The sequence below is a fragment of the Eschrichtius robustus genome, chromosome 11, assembly GCF_028021215.1.
Source record: "Eschrichtius robustus isolate mEscRob2 chromosome 11, mEscRob2.pri, whole genome shotgun sequence".
NCBI lineage: Eukaryota > Metazoa > Chordata > Mammalia > Artiodactyla > Eschrichtiidae > Eschrichtius > Eschrichtius robustus.
The window spans coordinates 7,720,096-7,742,162 of NC_090834.1; the positions used below are offsets into that span (position 1 = coordinate 7,720,096).

Consider the following 22,067-nt stretch of genomic DNA (forward strand, 5'->3'; position numbering starts at 1 on the left):
CCTTTTAGGTCTTGGAGTTATTTTACAGGAGGATTCAAAGCTAAAATCCTACATCACACTAACTGTAGTTCTAGGATTTATGGTAAGAAGGGAAACAGGAATCGATAATGCTGAGGAATCAGGTAAAGATAAGTAGTTGTCCCAAGAATGAGATCACCTTTCCCCAAGGTGAAAGAAGAGAACTTTCAAAATTTAAATTCGGCTTGTACCTTTGCAGGTTAGGAGTTTTCTAAAGTGACTCAAAGTAGAGGTGGGGCCCTGGGAAGTAAATGAACAAGCTTTTAATACAGCTCAATTATGTAAAATACTGTACACTGTAAAAGATCTAGAAAACTAGAGCTTCAAGCCATGTTTTAAAAAAGCCATTAAGCTTAATTGAAAAACCAAGTATAGAGTACAAAACTGCAACAAGGGCCGTGGCGATCCCGTGGCATCTAGATCCCAAGTCCTTCATGCAGAGCTGTGGCCACAGTCAGTAGAGATGTCCCATGGATCTGCCGTGTGGACACAGGCCTGTCCAGCCTGGGGGTGGGGCAGGGCGACTTCCGGGTCCCTTGTCACTTGGGTATTGAACTAGAACAGGCCGCGGAGGATCAGGAACCAGCCGGTGCAGCACGAAGGGATAAGCTGCGACACCCGCCCACCGGCCCCGGCCTTCAACCTCTGCGTTCTGGTACTTCCTAGGAGCTGCTTTGGGTTCTTGTGAGTTTACTTGTTAAACACTGTCCACGGTAGGCCCTTACAGCTTGGCCTAATGGTGGTGATTCCTCTAGCCCTCTCATGTACTACAGTCTGTGGAGAGAGAGAAGGGGAGAGAGTAAGTGAAGTTTCACAAAACAGGTTTACACATCTAAAGCTGCAGAAATTGAAGTCAAGCTTAACCCTTCAGAAGACAAGACACAAGATACTAGGAAACTTGTAACAGACTTGGTAGGAAAATATAGACTCTTTAACAGGTAGGAGAGGTTCTCCAAGGTCTTAACTAAGTTCTGGGAAAGCGTTTTCTGCTGACAAACTGACAAAGAGTAGAACAGGAAACAGTATACCTCTCATTTCACTGTGTGCTGTCGATGAGCCATTTAGCTGGCCTTCTGACCCATTTAGCTGGCCTTCTCTTACCATCCCTGCTAAACAGAACATACATCAGTATCAGATATTTGACTGAAAAGCTAAAACTGCTAATAACAGAAAAGCAACCAACTAAAGGGAGATGAAAGTACATGGCTGACTAAGAAGGATGACATTATTTAGGAATGCACACATTAGGCAGGAGAGTAAACCGGTTAGTCTTCACACTGTTGGGTTAAACAACAGGGAAGCAGTGAGGTCCCTGAGTACACGGACATTACTTGTGAAAAAAACAAGTGTGCTTGCTGTCCCTAACTAGTCCAGAAGGCCAAGTTTAGGTAAAAAAAAACTACTCCAGCCGGGGTTGGGAAGCAGCGTGCAAGGGGGCAAATTCAACCAAGTAGAAGAGTGAAAAGTAGCAGACAGGCCCACGGTATAAAATGGGTTTAGAGCTGTGCTGTCCCACTGGCCACATGTGCTGTTTAGTTTTAAATTAAATTAAAAATTCTGTTCCTCAGGGAACTCCCTGGTGGTCCAGTGATTAGGACTCCGAGCTTCCACTGCAGGGGCCTGGGTTCAATCCCTGGTTGGGGGACTAAGATCCCGCAAGCCGAGTGGTGCGGCCAGGAGAAAAAAAAAAAAAAAATCTGTTCCTCAGTCACACTAACCACACTTCAAATGCTCAATGGCCACATGTGGCTTGTGGTTACAGTACTGGACAGAGAAGATTACAGAATATTTCTATCATTGCAGAAAATTCTATTGGACAGCACTGGGATAGATAATGTATAGGAAGAGGTTTAAATCTGAACACACGGGAGGAAAGAATAGCAATCAGAAACATGGCCAATTAGAATATAAACAAAAGACAGCACCCGAACATACAAATTGGTATTCCTCTCTTGGAAAGCACTTTAGCAATATTTATCAACCACTAAAATGTTCATGCCCTTTGACCTAGTAATTATACTGAGAACCCATCCTACTGGCAAAAGGAAAAACTGTAGTGATGAATATACCATTCACTGCAACAGTGCTTACAATAGAAAAAACTAGATACTGCCTAACATAGGGGAATAATTACGTAACTGCGACATCCACACTGGATTATAACACAGTCATTAAAAACACTGGTTATGGGCATTTTTTACAGAACCAGAACAAAAAAATCTTAAAATTTGTATGGAGACACAAAACACCCCAAATAGCCAAAGCAGTCTTGAGGGAAAAAAACAGCTGGAGGAATCAGACTCCCTGACTTCAGACTATACTACAAAGCTACAGTAATCAAGACAATATGGTACTGGCACAAAAACAGAAATATAGATCAATGGAACAGGATAGAAAGCCCAGAGATAAACCCATGCACCTATGGTCAACTAATCTATGACAAGGGAGGCAAGGATATACAATGGAGAAAAGACAGTCTCTTCAGTAAGTGGTGCTGGGAAACCTAAACAGCCTCATGTAAAATAATGAAATTAGAACACTCCCTAACACCATACACAAAAATAAACTCAAAATGGATTAGAGACCTAAATGTAAGACCAGACACTATAAAACTCTTAGAGGAAAACATAGGAAGAACATTCTTTGACATAAATCACAGCAAGATCTTTTTTGATTCAGCTCCTAGAGTAATGGAAATAAAAACAAAAATAAACAAATGGGACCTAACGAAACTTAAAAGCTTTTGCAAAGCAAAGGAAACTACAAACAAGACGAAAAGACAACCCTCAGAATGGGAGAAAATATCTGCACATGAATCAACGGACAAAGGATTAATCTCCAAAATATATAAACAGCTCATGCAGCTCAATATTAAAAAAACAAGCAACCCAATCCAAAAATGGGCAGAAGACCTAAATAGACATTTCTCCAAAGAAGACATACAGATGGCCAAGAAGCACATGAAAAGCTACTCAACATCACTAATTATTAGAGAAATGCAAATCAAAACTACAATGAGGTATCACCTCACACCAGTTAGAATGGGCATCATCAGAAAATCTACAAACAACAAATGCTGGAGAGGGTGTGGAGAAAAAGGAACCCTCTTGCACTGTTGGTGGGGATGTAAATTGATACAGCCACTATGGAGGACAGTATGGAGGTTCCTTAAAAAACTAAAAATAGAATTACCATATGACCCAGCAATCCCACTACTGGGCATATACCCAGCGAAGACCATAATTCAAAAAGACACATGCACCCCAATGTTCATTGCAGCACTATTTACAATAGCCAGGTCATGGAAGCAACCTAAATGCCCAACGACAGACAAATGGATAAAGAAGATGGGGTACATATATACAATGGAATATTACTCAGCCATAAAAAGGAGCGAAATTGGGTCATTTGTAGAGATGTGGATGGATCTAGAGCCTGTCATACAGAGTGAAGTAAGTCAGAAAGAGAAAAACAAATATGATATATTAACGCATGTATGTGGAACCTAGAAAAATGGTCCAGATGAACCAGTTTGCAGGGCAGAAATAGACACACAGATGTAGAGAACAAACATATGGACACCAAGCGGGGAAAGCTGCAGGGGGTGGTGGTGGGATGAATTGGGAGATTGGGATTGACACATCTACACTAATATGTATAAAATAGATAACTAATAAGAACCTGCTGCATAAAAAATAAAATAAAATCCAAAAAAATTCAAAAAATAAAAAAATAAAAGGCTACATTTTAAATTTAAAAAAAAATGGTCCATATGAAAAAAAAAATCCAAAAAAAAGTACTGGTTATGAAGACTGCAGCCATGTGGGAAAATGTATGATGTATCACTGAATAAAAAAAAGTACCAGGGGCTTCCCTGGTGGCGCAGTGGTTAAGAATCTGCCTGCCAACGCAGGGCACATGGGTTCGAGCCCTGGTCCGGGAAGATCCCACATGCCGTGAGCAACTAAGCCCGTGCGCCACAAGTACTGAGCCTGCGCTCTAGAGCCCACAAGCCACAACTACTGAGCCTGTGTGCTGCAACTACTGAAGCCCACGTGCCTAGAAGCCCATGCTCCGCCACAAGAGAAGCTACCACAATGAGAAGCCCACGCACTGCAATGAAGAGTAGCCCCTGCTCGCCACAACTGGAGAAAGCCCACGCGCAGCAACAAAAACCCAACGCAGCCAAAAATAAGTTAGTTAATTAAAAAAAAAAAAAGTACCAGGAGTGTATGCATACTTTGTTTACAGCCATGAAGAAATGCACAAGGAAAACTTACCTGAAATATACCAAAGTAACTGCTTCTGTTACAGTAATGAATTATAAAAGAATTATTTTATTTTCCCCATTACTTGGTTTTTCTGAAATAAATGTACTGGGATCCTACAGAATCTTTTGAACCCAAGTAATTCTCACTATGCAAAAGCGAGTAGGCAGCACAACGCCAGGCACACAGCAAGAGGTCAGGGTTAAAAAAAAACCATCAGCAAAAGACCTCGGACCTCTCATCGGTATTTATCTATAGAGACTCAAAACATAACCATGGATGGAAGGTAAGCTTGACCTGTCTCAAAACAAAGAAGTTTTTAACCTAAAACTGCTCTGCTAGATTTTAGATCACAAACTTAGCTGACCATTCTAATAAAGCCCCTGGCCACACTGAAAATCCTTGATCTTTAACAATTCACAATACCTTAATGAGTGATAACTCTGGGGAGAGCTGCTCTGTTAGGAAGCCCATGCAGCTAATGAAAGAGTCTGTGCTGCTCCACAACACTTCTGATGATTTTTGTCAAGAAAAGACACAGTGTAAGAGGAACAGCTGTCCAGCAGGACTTTGTTCTTTTCCACCCTAGCATCTTCCCCAGGTGGAATATCTCAGAACGCAGATCAAAAGAAGTAAGTAGAGCTTGGCTATGTACTCCTTGCCCAGTGGAGAAGCCTGCTGAGAGTCCTATGTGTGGGCAAACAGCAGAAGAATCTGGAGCACTGCAGGACAGCAGAAAACATACCCCCAAGGAAGAATAGCAAATTGCTTTCACAAAAGAGATAAACCAGAAGATTTTTCTTTTTAAGGGTTTTAAAAAAAAGTCTTCTGGAAAAAGGGTAGACCTAGTTTTCAGTGTTCAGTTATGGTGATGCCTTTTACAGATCTTGTTCCATCAAAACACAGCCATGGATAATAAGAGCTTGTGGAATTTCTCATCACAGGAGAATTCCACTTGAAGCAATCTGATTCAGAAGAGAAACCTGGGAATGATTATTGGGTATAGGACAATTAAATCAATCTGTTAATCTACTAATAGATTAATAAATAGATTAATTAATAGATTAATTTAATCTATTAAATTACCTGTACCTTAACAGGCTCCCTAACATGTATTCAGATTGACAATGAAAATGCATACTGGCACATGACTTTTCAAGAACATATTCTACTTACAGCAGGAAAGTTCCTTTGGAACTGCGTGGTGAGTCAGAATGGCCATACCCTGGGGTCCGGCTTTATTCAAACTGAGATTTTAAAAAGCGTTCTCCAATTTAGCTATACCAAAAGGTTTTGTATTTTGTAGAGTAACTGAGAATTTGCCTGGAGCCATTAATAAACTGAACCTTTTATCCCCATTTGGCTTTCCTGTTAGAACCTGGAGGTAAAATGTCAAGTGAGTGGTACCCCTACCCTCTGACTTTAATTCCACCATAACAGTTTCCAAACAGCATTTTCAAAGTGTGTCGTTTTTTTTTTTTTCTGTTTATAAAGACAAAGCATAATCATAGAAAATGCTAACAGAGAAACAAAATATTAGAATATATCTACAATTTTGTATGCCAGGGACTGACCATGGTGGCATTTTACAACCGTTTTTTTTTTTTTTTTTTTGTCACTCACAGTATTATATCTCTGACATTATTTTGGGCAGTAAAAGCATTTTTTCTTTTATGGCTTCATATGTATTTCATCAATTAATAAATGGTGTATTTATAGAATCCCCCATTTTCTGGAACATTTTAGATTGCTTCCAATTTTTGCCATTTATCTACAACACTGATTACATCCCTACACTTGTATCTTTGTGCAACTGTGTCGTATAATTGTGCAAGTGTCCGGTGATCTCCTTAGGAGAAACTTCTCCTAAGATAAGTTGTATCAAGTGGGATTTCTGGGTCAAAGGTTTTAAACTTCTGAACATATTCCAAATTTCCCCTTCAGAAAAGTTGTACTAACTTTACCTTCTCACCAATACTACATGAATGTATTCCTTTCCTCACGGCCTTAGCCGAAAGGGAGTTATCATTCTTCTCTATTTTGAAATCTAAACTCTAATTGCATTTCACTTATTAATCTGAAGACTAACCGCCATCTCCCTTCATAATCTGGTTAGGATTATATTCCTCATCTTGGTGATGACTTTACCCACCACAAACACATAAGAGGCTGAAGAGCGGTTGCCCTCCGAGCCCTCTCAGTCTCAAAACGCATCTTACCTGACCTTCCCCTTGTGGAGATCTCACATGTCAGTCGCTTGAAGTATTCTGGAAGGTCAGCATATTCATTTCCATAGGAGATGACCTTAATCCCTTTGTCCAGCATGTTTTCTCGAAGCTTCTTGAACTCGTCCACATCTCCTCTCCGAACCAGCATGAAATGTTCTAAGTCAGATTTGTGCTTGACAGCCTCCAGAAAAAGGGCTTGGAAAGTGGTGTCATCCACAGTCCAGCCACAGCCCAGGAAAAGGAACGACTTGTTTTCATAGAGCTTCTGAATCTCTCTCTTGTAGGAAAAGAAACATATTAATGACACCGTGAAGACATGTCTGAAACAAGAGTCAACAAGGTCATAACTGCTGCATTTAGCAGACTGTGATGACCGATTAACCAGCATTTAAGAGGGGAGATGCATCCCGTGAAGGAGTCTGACCTCCTCATTGTTTATTATTGTAACTTGATGACTGCCCTAAAATTGTATCTTTACCTGGAATTCTCCTGCAGGCTCTCTATTCAGGGTCTCACTGGTCTATGCCTTACAGTTTATTTTTTAGATCTATGTGCCCAGAGGCCATAAGGCAATGAGTAATCTTCAGTATAGCTTACTCTTCCCATTTTCTTGACCATATCTGCCTTTTTTGCTTAACAGAATAAGCCGTGGATAACTAGAGAAGACAATTCCATCACCAGATCTGCTCAAAGAAAGCCTGACACTTAGAACATTAATATATACATGTGTGTATACATTTATATACGTGTGTGTGTGTGTATATATATATATATATATATATCACACACTACACATATATAAATATAAAAATATTAGAAATGATAGTGATGATAGATGCAGCTATGACAGATGTCAGGGAAAGAACAGGTGAAAAAAGGTCCCTTATGCTTTAGAAAACATCACATTTTCTTGGTCTTTTTTCACAAAGAAAGCCTCCATTTTATCACCCTATCCAAATTTTTTTCTATGTTTTCCAGTGAGCAATAAGTGAATAAGTGTGATGATTCAATATAAAACCATCACCATTTACATAAAATCTCTTTAGAATGTATGGTCTAGTAGTGATTGGTCAGTGAAAAGCTGCATAAATTAGTTTTGGCATCATAGAGAGGGCCATTAACACTATATACACCAAACGATGAAGGGTAGTAAGTCTTCTTTGTATGTGAAAATGACACCAATAACACAGTGCCATCTGCTGGGTGTCAATCAAGAACAAAGTAAAACCTCAGAGTTTGACACCTGAAGAGATGTTTGACATTTCCAAAGATGGCATGCACATCCACAAGTTAAGAAGCACAGGAAAGAATGCTTGGCCTTCCTTTTTTTTTTTTCCCCGCCTTGCCATATGGCATGTGGGATCTTACCTCCCCGACCAGGGATAGAACCCGAGCCCCCTGCATTGGAAGCACAGAGTGTTAACCACTGGACCCCCAGGTAAGTCCCGGCCTTCCAATTTTAATTAATGAGAAGAAACTGTTATCCCTGGAAGACCAGTGGTGTATTTAGAGGTTATCCCTGGAAGACCAGTGGTGTATTTAGAGGTTTCCCAGGAAGGCTCTCCCGAGGGCAGCAAGGTCAACACCACTCACCATAACTTCAGTGTTCCTGAGCACATTCTGATACCCAGCTGGGTGAAGGACAATGCCACTAGGGTTGGTGTAGACCCCATGAATGTGTAAGACGCTCAGCTTCCGCTTCTCCTGAGCCCACTCGAGGACCTGCACAACACAAACACAGCTCAACCAGGCGGGCAGGGCTGAGCACTTGCTTCAGGGTCCCAAAGGGCAAGAGGCTCTTTTGAGGACAAGGCTTCTGACATAACTCTCCAGCTTCATGATACTATAGGCCAAGAATGCGGCCACCCGACGTGGCCTCACTTTCTACTTCATGCATGACTGTTAGGAATGAGGGCAGCAAGTCTGGTGATTTCTCTTTGAGAGTAACAAGCAAAAATTAGAATTTATTTGTCATAATTTGCAGGAACCACAGGGCTCTTTCCACTGGTGACATACATGACAGCTCTGGATGACCATCTCAGGAAGGATCCCCGAGATGTCAAACCTTGTATCGATGCCCTGGTCTAGTCCCCTTTCACACTTACTCCAGGCTTGGCCATATGGCTTGCTTTAGCCAAGGGGGCATTAGCAAACAAGAGCAGAAGCTTGGAAAATGTTGGCACAATGAGTCTTATTTCTCTTTTGCTGCTTTTGGAACCCAGCTACCATGTGAAGAAGCCTGATGGCCCAGCCGACTGCCTGCACCAACAAACATGCAATCAAGGCCATCTAACACCACCTAGTCTGGCCCCCAGAGGACTGCAGCCATGTGTGTAACTTGCAAAACCGGCAGAACTGTCCAGCTGAGCCGATCAGCCCAGCTCAAGTAGCAAATTCACATTATCACGGGCAAATAAAACATCGTTTTAAACCACAAAGTTTTCAGGGTGATTTCTTGTGCAGCAATTGATAAGTGATAAAAGAATCACTTCGGTCACCTCTGAGTTACCAAAAGGCTACCAATGAAGAACGATTATTTAGATGACAATGATAATAAGGGCCAACTGGATCCCATGTTTCCATTTTCCCAAGGACTTGAGACAGTATAAATTTATTTTTAACATTCTAGAGAAATAAGGTATGGATTAGGGAAAAACAGTCAAGAGGCACAGCGGTTTAGAATTAGAGTATTACCAGGCTCTATTCTGACTGCCAGTCAATGGCTTTAACCCTTAAACTTCAATATTGCCCCTAATGTGGACTAAAATACAAAGCAAATCTTGAGACTCCAGGATGAAAATGAGAAGGAAGATTTCAAGTCTGATTGATACCTTTAACTTTAAAAAGGCCCTTATGCTTTTGATGCTGGTCATGATCTTTGGAGATTGTATCAGAAACAGCATGGAAGCTGTTTCTTGCCATTCATTTTTTAATTTCATTCAACCATTTATAAATTCAAAAATATTTACTGAGCACCTACTATGTACCAAGTACTATCTTAGGCATTAGGGTAAGAAGGGCTGACATGGTTCCTGTCCAAATGGAGTTGCTATTCCTCTGGGGCAAACAGGCAGAAAACAAACAAACCAAGATGAAAATGGAAAGTTGTATCAAGTGCTTCATTGAAAAAATGAACCAAAAAATAAGGGTGGGTCCTTTCTTAATTAGGATGGTCAGAGAAGACCTCTCAGAGGAAGTGATTCGTAAGTGAAGACTTCCAGGTGAAGAAGGACCTGGCCATACAAAGCATGGGGGCAGCAGGTGGAAAACACTCCAGCCAGAGAAAACCAGTCTTTTCAGCACCATTTCTCTAAATTGGATTTCCTTTTACGACTCGAATTCAAGGTCAGCAAAATCACAAGACTGGCATTATAGCTACTGCTCTGGCAGAGGCAGTACTGTGACATGAGTGCCAGTGGGGGAGTCATTTGTCTCTTCAAACTCTACTTAGCTGGGCTCTAAGTGGGACACAAAGGCAGGCAGGCTCCCAGGAAAACGAAGTATGAAGGCAAATTACAAAAACTACAGGGCAGGACAAATGAGACCCTGTGGCGGTTTATAATCTGTTTTTTTTTCCCCCCTCCTTCTTCAATCATTATGTCTCTGACATCTTCTTATGGCAATGAAAACATTTTCCCTTTTATGGCTTCAGTGTATTTCATCAATTAAATAGTGTTATCTATAGAATATCCCATTGGTGCTAGATTTCAAATTACAACCTCTGGTGACCATTCTAATAAAAGCCTTCTCTCATTAGATGACATAGATGGACATCTGTAATTCCATATTATGGGAGATGGCTTACGTATAGTATGGGCTACATTAAAAAAAGAAGTCTGCTGAGGTGTCCTTTGAATACTAATCTCAACCCAGCTGTCATTTGGCTTGAAACTTGCCCTTCAGACATCAAAAAGTAGCTTTCGTACATTTCCAACAGATGCCATGAAGAATATATCCTAACAGAGAACTCTAAATCAATACTGCACCCACCTGATATTATCTAGTGTTAAAAGATTTAGATTTCACAGTTCAAATGGCTTCCTATAATCTTGCTTAAAATCGGGTGAAACTGTCAAAACTCACAGAACGGAACACTTTTAAGATCTGTGCTTTTTATTGTACATTGATTTTTATCTCAAAAAACCAAAAACAAAAATCCAACCAGCGATAACAGTCTCCCTTTCTACCTCTCCATAAACGCCAGTACTATACAATATCCCAACCAGAAAACAGTATTTCTCATGAGGATACAATCCACTGGCCTGAAGAGATAAACTAATCCTTTACTTCTTACCTTCTTCTCATCAGTAAGGTCAAGGGATTCAAGTTGTTTCCCCTGATCTGCTGCATAGAGTTCCAGGAGATTGTCAAAATTTGTAGTTAACACCAGGGCTCCATTTTCCATCAGGTGGAGAACTGACTGAAGTAGCTGTTTACCAGAATCTTCCATCTTTGACTCCAAGTCATCAAATACTTCATATAAACAGTCCTTGAAAAATGTGGATCGAACATTACTAGTACGCTGGGGAGCGATATAAGAGAGATAAGTTAGTTCTAGCGTTTTGGTAGGTCATTTGTTTTCATTAAATAACAGCAACTTTTTGAAGAGTGCTTTGCACTTATACTGTCTCTGGGACTCCCCTGGCGGTCCAGTGGTTAAGACTCTGTGCTTCCACTGCAGGCGACACGGGTTTAATCCCTGGTCGGGGAACTAAGATCCCACATGCCGCGCAGCATGGCCAAAATATTAAAAAAAAAAAGAAAAAGAAAAAAAAAGTAGAATACTGTCTCCCTCACAGGGTTCTAATACGGAAAATAGGAGGATACATGCCAAGTGCCAGCTCAACACTTTAGCACATAGCAAGTGATCCGCACTATTACATCATATGCAAAGAAGCACATGCTCTCTAAATAGGCATTTTGATACAATGAAGAAGATGGGCATGGCGAGGAGAGGTGACTATTACCCGGACTAAAGGAAAACTGGGGCAGAAAGCACAGCTCCAACTACCCTTTAAGCAGGCCTCAGGTAAGAATACTTTCTGTTAAACTTTCCTTATCTAGGGAATAACCACTAAAAGACAGCTCTAAATGTGGTTTAACATGTCTTTTTCTAACCCTAGGTGCTTTTTACAGATGCTGACGGCTTTAGGACAAACTGCTTACCTTCTCCCTGCCTGTTTTTTTCCCTGGTATAATTCAGCAACTTGTTTACAAGGCTGCCAGGGAGAATATTTAGTACATGATAACGGTTACCAAAAGTCTGCATTTTGCAACTGTTAAAAATACCAAAACTAATCAGTTCTGAACAGACTCCCTATTTCTTAACAAATGGTTCATTTAGATAACTGCTTTCCCAGGTTTGTTTTGAATACTACATGTAAATATCTCTGAGAACTGATGAGGAAATATAATACCAATCTCAAGTGGGAAGTTGGCTTTCTAACTTAAAAGGCAAAGTGATCCCTAGGACAAAAGGAATTTGAAACAGGAAAGTAACTATGCAGTGTGCTATAACAAATATCTGATCCCTATCTTATCCCTGCAACACCATTCCATTAGATAATACCTAAGCAAGAATCAGTTCTTAAAGGCCCCATTATTCCCCATTCAAACTCCAAGTAACTGCAATTAGCTGCTAGATAGCAGACGAGCCATAATCCTTCTGTTATTCCTCAAAGTAGTCCCCCTACCTTCCTGGTTTCCCTTGTATACCTTTCTAATAGCCCATAAAGATCTGTTTCCATGGAACCACATAAGTAGATTCATAAAGCGCACTTCAATTTGCCAAATGTGCTTCCTATTTTTTTCAAAGTATTTAAAAAAATTATCCATTTTTTCATTATACCTTCCAAGTAAATGGTAAATTATTTTCACAGGAGAAAAATGAGAGCACAGAGGTGAAACAGTACCTCTGCCTGGTGATGACACACCCAGAAGCTTGTCTAGTTCTGTGGATCGCTGGTCTATGCTACTTTTACCACAAGACAGGCTTCTCAGTGTACCCTGTTGTCAGTGGGCTCAGGCTCCTTTCTAGGGCTAACTAGATGGTACAGCCCACGATTTATGCGGCTAAGAACGTGGGTCATGTTTTTCAACTTCTGTCCGCTCTCTTTACATCATGGCATAAATTATTACGTCACATATTTGCAGCCCACAGGCAACCAACTAGGGACGCTAACACTGAATCAGAATGAACAATCTGATCAGAAACGAACAGTGAAGAAACTGAATTTCACTACATGCAAGAGTCAACCACTACTGAATGCCAGGCACTGTTCTAGATTTGTTATCAAAAATATGGTGCCCCTTTAATGTCCATCAACATTACAATCCATGTACCCTATAATCTTGCAATCTCATTTCTGGGAGTATATCCCACAGATGTAATTGCAAACAAATAAAATGACATATGCAACATTATCACTGCTCTGTTACCTGTGACAGTAAAAGACTGGAAATGAGCCAAGTATCCATATACAGGAAACTGGTATGGAAAGATCTCCAGGATATACTGTCACGTAAAACAAACAAGTGCAGATCTGTATGTCTAGAATGCTACCTGTTGACACGGGGATGGAAGCAATGAAATAAGAATACATAGAATCCTATTTGCTTGTTTTTGCACAAAAGAACACTGGAAGGATACTCAAAAAGAGTGGTGACCAACTGGGGGCAAGTCGGGGAAAGGAGGTAGACAAAGCCATGGGTGCGAGTGAGATGCCATGATGTATGCACACCTTTTATACCATTTTGATTTCTGCAATGTGTATAAACAATACCCATTCAAAAAAGGAAAATTAAGTTTAAAATTAAAGAATATGGTGATTTTAGGAACTTCCTCATCTTTCATACCTTCATTTTTTTTTTTTTTTTAATAGCACTGCTCCAGGATGGTAGGGCCATCAGAAAGCAGGTGTTTTAAAAAAATTTAATTAATTAATTAATTAATTAATTTATTTATGGCTGTGTTGGGTCTTCGTTTCTGTGCGAGGGCTTTCTCTAGTTGCGGCAAGCGGGGGCCACTCTTCATCGCGATACGCGGGCCTCTCACTATCGCGGCCTCTCTTGTTGCGGAGCACAGGCTCCAGACGCGCAGGCTCAGTAGTTGTGGCTCACGGGCCTAGTTGCTCCGCGGCATGTGGGATCTTCCCAGACCAGGGCTCGAACCCGTGTCCCCCGCATTGGCAGGCAGACTCTCAACCACCGCGCCACCAGGGAAGCCCACATACCTTCATTTTGTACTCTGATTCATACACACACACCGTTAAACAACACTAATAAGCCAGCACCAGTTTAATTATTATGCACACATATAAAAACACCTGGGTATACGACCAGGTAAGCATGGGTGTGAGATATACTTCCTTGCTTCTAAGAAAAGAAATACAAGAGGTTAAAGTCTGGAAATAAAAGTCATGAGTCACTTATTTTAGCTAACTATCTTTGGGTCCTCTTTCTTTGAGTTATTACATTTTGCATATCAACATAGAGAGGAAGGAAAGCGGCTTCTATAGCTGCATCGATTTCCTCAGACTTAAAATCAACTTTTTCTCTCTTGAAACAGGTGACCCTAGAACTGAATTTCCCACCAGCGGCCTCTCTAAGTAAAGACAAAAGAATGAAAACAAACAAGGAGGTTCCAAGGTCAAAAGGAAATGCCAAACTCCCACACATATTTATGGACATTTTCTCATTCGTTTAAAACAGTGAACTGAATCCAATGTTGTTTCATTTCCTCCTACCCTGTAACTCCCATCCTTCTGATCCCAGACACAGTAAAAACCACAAAAAAAAAATCCTGACTCATTTTCACCAAGGTTATTAACATTTACAGTGCATTTACTCTGTGCCAGACACTTCCCATACATTTTCTCACTTATTTTTCAAGTGGGATAAGTAGCATTATCCGAGTTTTACAGGTTCAAAAACAGATTCTGAGACGTTAAGTGATTTGCCCAGGGTCCCAGTGCCTTTAAAAATGGCACAGTCTTTCCGGTACTGAAACCCAAGATTTTTGCAATGGCATTTCCCTACTGTAAGAAACTGGCTCAGTAGATGGGCCTATTAACCCTGTCATATTACTGTTGTTTGTTAGATTCTTAAAAAAAAAAACCAACCAAACAAACAAAAAACCCAAAAAGGACATCTTCAAATGTATTTTGAGCTTTAAACTGAACTAGCCACCTTTTTTTCATCAGACATCATTTTTACTTGAAAGAATGACTGGCAGACAAACGATGACTATTCAGATTTGCGTATTCTCAGCATTCTTGCAAAAATAAATGAAGTGAGCCTGTCATTTCGAGGGAAAACTAGCCAATGATCGCTGCCATTGTTGCCAATGATAAAAGCTGAGCTTTCAAGCAAAAATCAGATTTTTAGAAAACTTTTATCTGCCACCATGAGCTTGACAGCTTCCAAATACCTTTGTGATGAGATTGGTGGTGATATTAATGGATGCAATTTTTTTGGATGGTGTAATGAAATGTGCCAAAATCTAGAAGATACATATAACTCAGGGAAGCAGTATTTTCCCAATGGGTAATGTTACAACACCGTGCATGGGTAGAAGATGATCATGGATCTTAATGCAGCAGCATAAGGGAAGTTCAGATTCCATATCACCAATAACATGGATATGATCTGATATCAGATTCTTTATGGCTATTAATCTTTAGGAAGCCATCACTTACTGAATTTTTGGTGTAGTATCAACAACGAGTACCTACAATTATCCAAAAAGACTATTAAAATACTTTTCTCTTTTCCAAGTATGTACCTGTAAGCCCTGATTTTTTTTGCATAGTTAAACCAAAACCTCACAAAGACACCGAACTGACTACGTGAAGCAGATAGGAGAATCCATTTTCAATTAAGCCAGACACTGAAGAGATTTGCAAAACGTGAAACGATACCACTCTTCTAATTTATTTTTGTTTTTGGAAAATATAGTTGCTTTTCATAAACACGTTGTTTATGTTAGCATGTAACAGGCTTATTATTATTTTTAAATGAATTTAATGTTTAAAAAATTTCTCAGTTTTAATTTTTAATATAGTGAATATGAATAGACATAACCCACATAAACAAGAGCTGTTTGAGAGTCTCAGTAATTTTTAGGCGTAAATAGGGGTCTTGAGACCAAAAAGTTTGATAATTGCTACTCTATTGGAAGTGACACTACGACTACACTTTAAGGTGAATACTAAACCTTCATCCAAAGATAATTAGTGACTCCAGTTTGATGTTTGGTTAGTATACATTTATTGACACTGACTTTAAATCCTCTCATTACTTTCAAACATAACTAACCCACCTAGCAAGGTCATGCTTTCTAGTCTCAGGAGACCTTTTCAACGGATGAATGAAGGCTCCAGCCGAGTGGCACGGCACCATGCAGACAAGACTTGCTGGACTAATACAGCACTCTTTGTCCTCATGAGCTCTTTCTTTCTTTTTTCCCCCAGAAAGACAACATTTTTGTTACTGGGCTGACACACTTCTTTAATACTTTTCCCTTATATTTTGGGTCTATATACTCTTTAATTACCTTTTTATATGACAACGATTTTGTATTTTTTTGAACATTAAAAAATTATGCTTTCTTCTTCTTTTCTCTCAAGTGTACTTATCAGATATTAACACAGCCACCCTCACTTTCATTGACTAGTGTTTGGATCATACAGCTTTTCCATCCTCTTACTTTTATTTTTAACAGCTTTATTGAGATATGGTTCACATAACATACAACTCACTTATTTGAAGTGCACAATTCAGTGGTTATTTGTAGATCCACAGATATGTGCAACTGTCACCACAGTCAATTTTTTTCTTTTTTGGCTGTGCCTCACAGCTTGCAGGTTCTCAGTTCCCCGACCAGGGATGAAACCCCAGCTGCAGCAGTGAAAGCCCGAAATCCTAACCACGAGGCCACCAGGGAGCTCCCCATCACAGTCAATTTTAGAAAATTTTCATCATCTCAAAAAGAAATTCCGTACCCTTTAACTATCACCCTCCCACCCTCCATCCCTGCTCCAGTCCTAGGCAACGACTAAACTACTTGCTGCTCTAACAGATTTCCCTACTCTGGACATTTCATATGAGTGGAATCCTCTAACATGTGGTCTTTTGTGACTGGCTTCCCCTCAGCATAATGTTTTAAAGGTTCATTCACATTGCACCACGTATCAGTACTTGATTCCTTTTTATTGGCAAGTAATAGTCTATTGTGTGAATATGCCACATTTTGTTTATCTCTTTGACAGTTGATGGACATCCGCACTATTTCCAGCTTTTGTCCATTATGAGTAACGTTATAAAGATTTGTTTCTAAGTTTTTGTATGGACATACACTTTCATTTCTCTTGGGTATGTGTGTGTGTGTGTGTGTGTGTGTGTGTGTGTGTGTGTGTGTGTGTGTGTGTGTGTGTGTGTGTGTGTGTGTGTGTGTGTATATATATATGCATAAGTGGAATCGTTGGGTCATATGACAACTCTATTTATTTGTTTGAGAAATGGCCAGGCTATTTTCCATCCTGTCTGCACCACTACACAATCCCAGCAGCGTACGAGGGTTACAGTTTCTCCACAGCCTCGTCAGCAATTATTACCCAACTCTTTGATTCTAGCTATCCCAGTGCGTGTGAAGTGGTACCTGACATAGTTTCTGATTTGCGTTTTTCTAATGACTAATGATGTTAAGCATCTTTTCACGCACTTACTGGCTATCTGTATATCTTCCTTGGAGAAATGTCTATTCAAATCCTTTGCCATTTAAAAACTGGATTATTTTAAATGCTGGAGAGGGTGTGGGTGGGAATGTAAACTGGTGCAGCCACTATGGAAAACGGTATGAAGGTTCCTTAAATAGAGCTACCATATGACCCAGCAATCCCACTCCTGGGCATATATCTGGAGAAAACTCTAATTCAAAAAGACACATGCACCCCTGTGTTCACAGCAGAACTACTTACAATAGTCATGGAAGACATGGAAGCAACCTAAATGTCCATCCACAGATGAATGGATAAAGAAGGTGTGGTACATATACACAATGATACTACTCAGCCATAAAAAAGAACGAAATAATGCCATTTGCAGCAACATGGATAGACCTAGAGATTACCATAGTAAGTAGGTCAGACAGAGAAAGACAAATATCATATGACATCACTTATAAATGGAATCTAAAAAATGATACAAATGAACTTATTTACAAAACAGAAACAGGCTCAGAGACATAGAAAACAAACTTATGGTTACCAAAGGGCAAAGCAGGGGGAGGGATAAATTAGGAGTTTGGGATTAGCAGGTACGAATCACTATATAAGATAGATAAACAACAAGGTCCTACTGTATAGCATAGGGAACTATATTCGGTATCTTGTAATAAACTATAATGGAAAAGAATATGAAAAAGAATATATGTATAACTGAATCATTTTGCTGTACACCAGAGACTAATACAACACTGTAAATCAACTATACTTCAAAAACAAATTAAATTGAAAAAAACTGGATTATCTGCATTTTTATTAAGTTATAAGAGTTTTTTTAATACATTCTGGACACTACACTCTTATCAGATATATGAATTGTCAACATCTTCTCCCATTCTGGGGGCTGTCTTCTCACTTTCCTGATAATGCTCAGTGAGCTTAGTAGCTTTTACAACTTTGGTGAAGTGCAGTTTATCTATTTTTTCTTTTGATTCTTGTGCTTTTGGTGTCACGATTAAAAAACTACTGCCAGATCCAAGGTCATGAAGCTTTAAAACTATGTTTTCTTCTAAGAGTTTTATAGTTTTTAGCTCTTACATTTAGGTCTTTAATCCACTGAGCTAATTTTTGTATATGGTATGAGGTGGAGGTCCCATGAGCTCTTTAAAGTCTATTAATTTTTTATATTGTTCTAGGTTAGTAACATTTTACCCCAATTAAGGACAAAGAAATGAAAAGACGAAGTAAAAGGCCCTAAGTGTTTGAATGAGTCATGATCTAGGAGGGAATTATCAATACTTTTAAATGCCTTTCAGGTTAACACTTAATGACACTTCTTTCCTATAGGCCCTAGGGCGTAGGGGGAAAAAATCAACACTGATAATTGACTGTTTAAGGCATAAGAGTTACATTTTTTTTTCAAGGTGCACTTAATTCATTAAGCTTTAAAATATGCTTTGGCTACTCTACTATTTCCAAATATATCTTAAGTGAATCTTGATTTTTAAGACAGTTTTAAAACGAAGCAAGACAAGGAGGCCCTTAAATCATTCAGGAATCGATTCCCAGCTCAGTTTGCTGAAACGCAGCAAAACTCCATATATATATATATATATATATATATATATATATATATATATATATATATATATATATATATATATATATATATATAAATATGTACGAATGATTGCCTTTAAAAGGAACATTAAAAACCGGCGTTGCTTCATCCACAAAATGAGAATTATCTCTAATCTCTCTGAGGTTCCCTGAAAGGCATGGATGCCAGGGAACACAGCTTTTATAGTAGTGAGTGTAGAAAAAGTAAATTTAAAACACAGCAATAATGGGACAGTGGTCTCATTTTGTACATATAAAGGCCTCAACAACATTATCGTCACCATCATCACCACCCACCCCCCCCCCCCCCACCACCACCACACACACTGAAACGAGGTCAAGGAAACTACCATGATTCGGGTCCATAAACGGACATTTTGCAGAAGAGCCAAATGTTATGCAAATCTATAGGCTAGAAACATAAATCTCCTTATTGCATTCAGCATGTGTGTCTGGTTTTAGGAAAGGTCGAACGCCAGGGCTCACACAAGGGTACTCACAGGAGAGAGTTTCTGGATGAGGTCATGGGCAACATGGACAAGGTTCTTGTCTTCATGGAGACATTTCTGAAATTTTTTGCTCTCCTCATCTTCTAGAAGATCAAAATCAATGGCCGCATCCAGTAAGGCCTGAATCAACCCCTTCCAGGATTTCAGGGCTGGGACCTGGGGTGCGACCGCAGCACTGATGCCTGTTCCAACCACCAGCACGAGCTCCCGAGGCTTCTTCGTTTTCAGGCTTGGGAGCAGCTTCCTGAAAAAGTCAAACAAGTGAGAGGACTGGGAACGTCCAACAGACACGAGGCACGAAGACCGTCCAAAGCCACGGTTTTCAGCTCTAACTCCTACAGCCGCAAAGATGACAAGCACAGGCTTGATGCCGTTCCAAAGTACTGTGAGCACAGCCAGTGCTTGCTGAGAAAGTAATAACCCTACTGTGGAAATCCTGAAGAGCCACCGTAAGACCAATCTTCTCCTTTGTAGTCCTCTCAACCTAAGAAAACCCACTAATGTCAGGAAAAGGTCCAACTATCACCACTCAGTTCAGTTCTGGTAACTAAATTACATTTTAAACAAACATAAATTTAAAAAAACACGTCTGATTTGATTTGGATTCCAGAGAGAAAAGAAACCCCCCCACGTGTGAAATTCCTATTGTTGAGAAATGCAAAACAGGAGATGAAAGAAAAGCCAATAAAAAAAAGTAAGTCCAAAGTTTGTGAACACAAAGATGAAAATGAACATGACTAAAGTTGAGCATGAGACAGTCAAATATGGGAACACATTTGCCTTCGGCTTTGTTCTAGATATCCCCAAGCAGAAAAAAAAAAAAAAAAAAAATAGTGGCCAACAGAATTCTGAAAACACAAAAGCTTTACATACCTAAATAAAGAAACAACTATTCAATGGATATGACGGAAGGTGGAAAACATTCCTTTCTTCCCGTGATAAACACTGAGTTCTGCCCTGACTTCTGTGTGAGATAATTTTTGTGTTTTGTTTCTCCACGCCCCCTTCATCCTGGAACTATATTAAAATCTGTTTGAAATATGTTTATGCACTTTAATTTTTGCTGATGGCATGTGTTTTCCTAAGAAAGTGCCCTTCTAGAACTTTTGTCCACATAATACAATGAACAGAAAAAGGATTTGCATGTTGGCATAATGCAAGAAGGGAAAGGTACTTTTAGCCTTGAGAAAGCTGGTTTTGAAGAAACCACTTCTAGAACTGCCTTCCCTATTCCCAGTTCCATGAAAAACTCATAAAGCACCGTACACATGGAGTCCCTGGCCGCAAAAGCTTAGTCTGCTGGGGAAGACTGATAATAGACGTTAGAAGCAAACAATGAAAAATGCACTTCAGTTCAAGGGGATCAAGAAAGTGAAGCGCACACAAACATATACTTAAAATTTCTAGAAGGGGGTGACGAGCAGATGCAAACTACTGCACATAGAATGAATAAACAAGTCCTATTGTACAGCACAGGGAGCTATATTCAATGTCCTTTAATAAACCATAATGGAAAAGAAAAAAAAATTTCTAGAAGGATTCATAAGAACTGTAAATAGTGGTTAACTCTGGGGATTGGGGAGAACAGGGATTTTTGCTTTCCATTTGAATGTGCTGTGCTATTTGAATTCTTTACCTCATACATTATAGATTTGAGATGTGATTTTTTCCAAATTTAAGATTCCAGTTAAAAGGGAAAAATTTAACAGTTATGTTTCACCTCTGGTTCTTCCTAAAACACTAAATAATAGTAATTTTTTAAGAAGGCATACATTCATAAAAAGCAGAATAGGAAAAGATGACAAAAATAGGAAAAGTAGACAGAAGAGGTCAATAGATTTTAGAAGCGGTCAAGTAAGAGCTGATTCCCTCTGCAGAAGCTTGGGAATGTTCAGGCACAGCTGAAGGTGGAGGGTCAGTTCTCTGCAAGGCTGTGTCAGAAGTGGTCAGAACTCTAGGACAGGAGGCCTGTCCTCCAGAGAGCTTCCACCCGAGGGTTCTGCATCTGAGAACACCGTGCACAGCTTGGGGAGGGGGACTGTGTACATTCTGTGTAAGAAATATGAGACTCTCCCCTGCCCCCCTCTCCTAAAGGAAGACTCCCGGACGTTGGCAGTCACCCTTATGCCTACACCTTAACCTCATTGGGTCAGGAGATGGGAGGAGTTCCCTCTGGGGAAAATGGCCAGCATGAGAGAAAAGACCCACAGAGTCTGGCAGGCTGTGGAACCCGGCCCACGCTTGTTAGCCACAGGGAGGCCCACCAGCCACCAAGCCCCTCGTCACACACAGAGTCTCCATTGGCTTTTCAGTGTGTTCTCTTAAATATGAGCAGAAAAATAAGGGTCACCTTACCTTTGAACAAAATCCCCAGCATGAGAGTTATACCCAAACAAACCAGCAGATAGAAAGGAACTTGGGGGAAATAAGAGACAATCTGGGAAAGGGGAGAAAAACTGAAAAGGAAACAGTGACATCCTGACATAGATTTTTTTTTTTTTTAAATGGCATCTGTGCAACAGAACAGGATGCTATAAAAAAAACTGGGCAAACGAAAACATTTCTTATTTCTATAAAAAAAAGACAGAAATAAAAAATTCATAAAGTTGGGAGATACAACTGAGAAAATCTCTGAGAAAGTAGAATGATAAAAACAAAAGTCATAGAAAGCTGTAAGAAAATTAGAGACTTATCCAAAAGGCC

General features: G+C 39.8%; 1 protein-coding gene across 5 annotated transcripts in view; it reads right to left on the reverse strand.

The window, feature by feature from the left end:
* Positions 1-261: 261 nt before the first annotated feature.
* Positions 262-22,067, reverse strand: part of FAM118B (family with sequence similarity 118 member B) — a 54,696-nt gene continuing 32,890 nt past the window's right edge. For 3 of the 5 annotated variants that reach the window (XM_068555045.1, XM_068555044.1, XM_068555046.1), the window contains exons 3-8: positions 19,356-19,608; positions 10,809-11,036; positions 8,108-8,236; positions 6,506-6,791; positions 1,047-1,127; positions 262-792 (exon numbers count right to left, since the gene is read on the reverse strand). In XM_068555045.1, the coding sequence (XP_068411146.1) occupies positions 779-792; positions 1,047-1,127; positions 6,506-6,791; positions 8,108-8,236; positions 10,809-11,036; positions 19,356-19,608 (991 nt within the window). In that variant the 3' untranslated portion in view covers positions 262-778. The remainder of the gene's footprint in view (positions 793-1,046; positions 1,128-6,505; positions 6,792-8,107; positions 8,237-10,808; positions 11,037-19,355; positions 19,609-22,067) is intronic. The other 2 variants (XM_068555048.1, XM_068555047.1) reach the window with 2 other exon arrangements.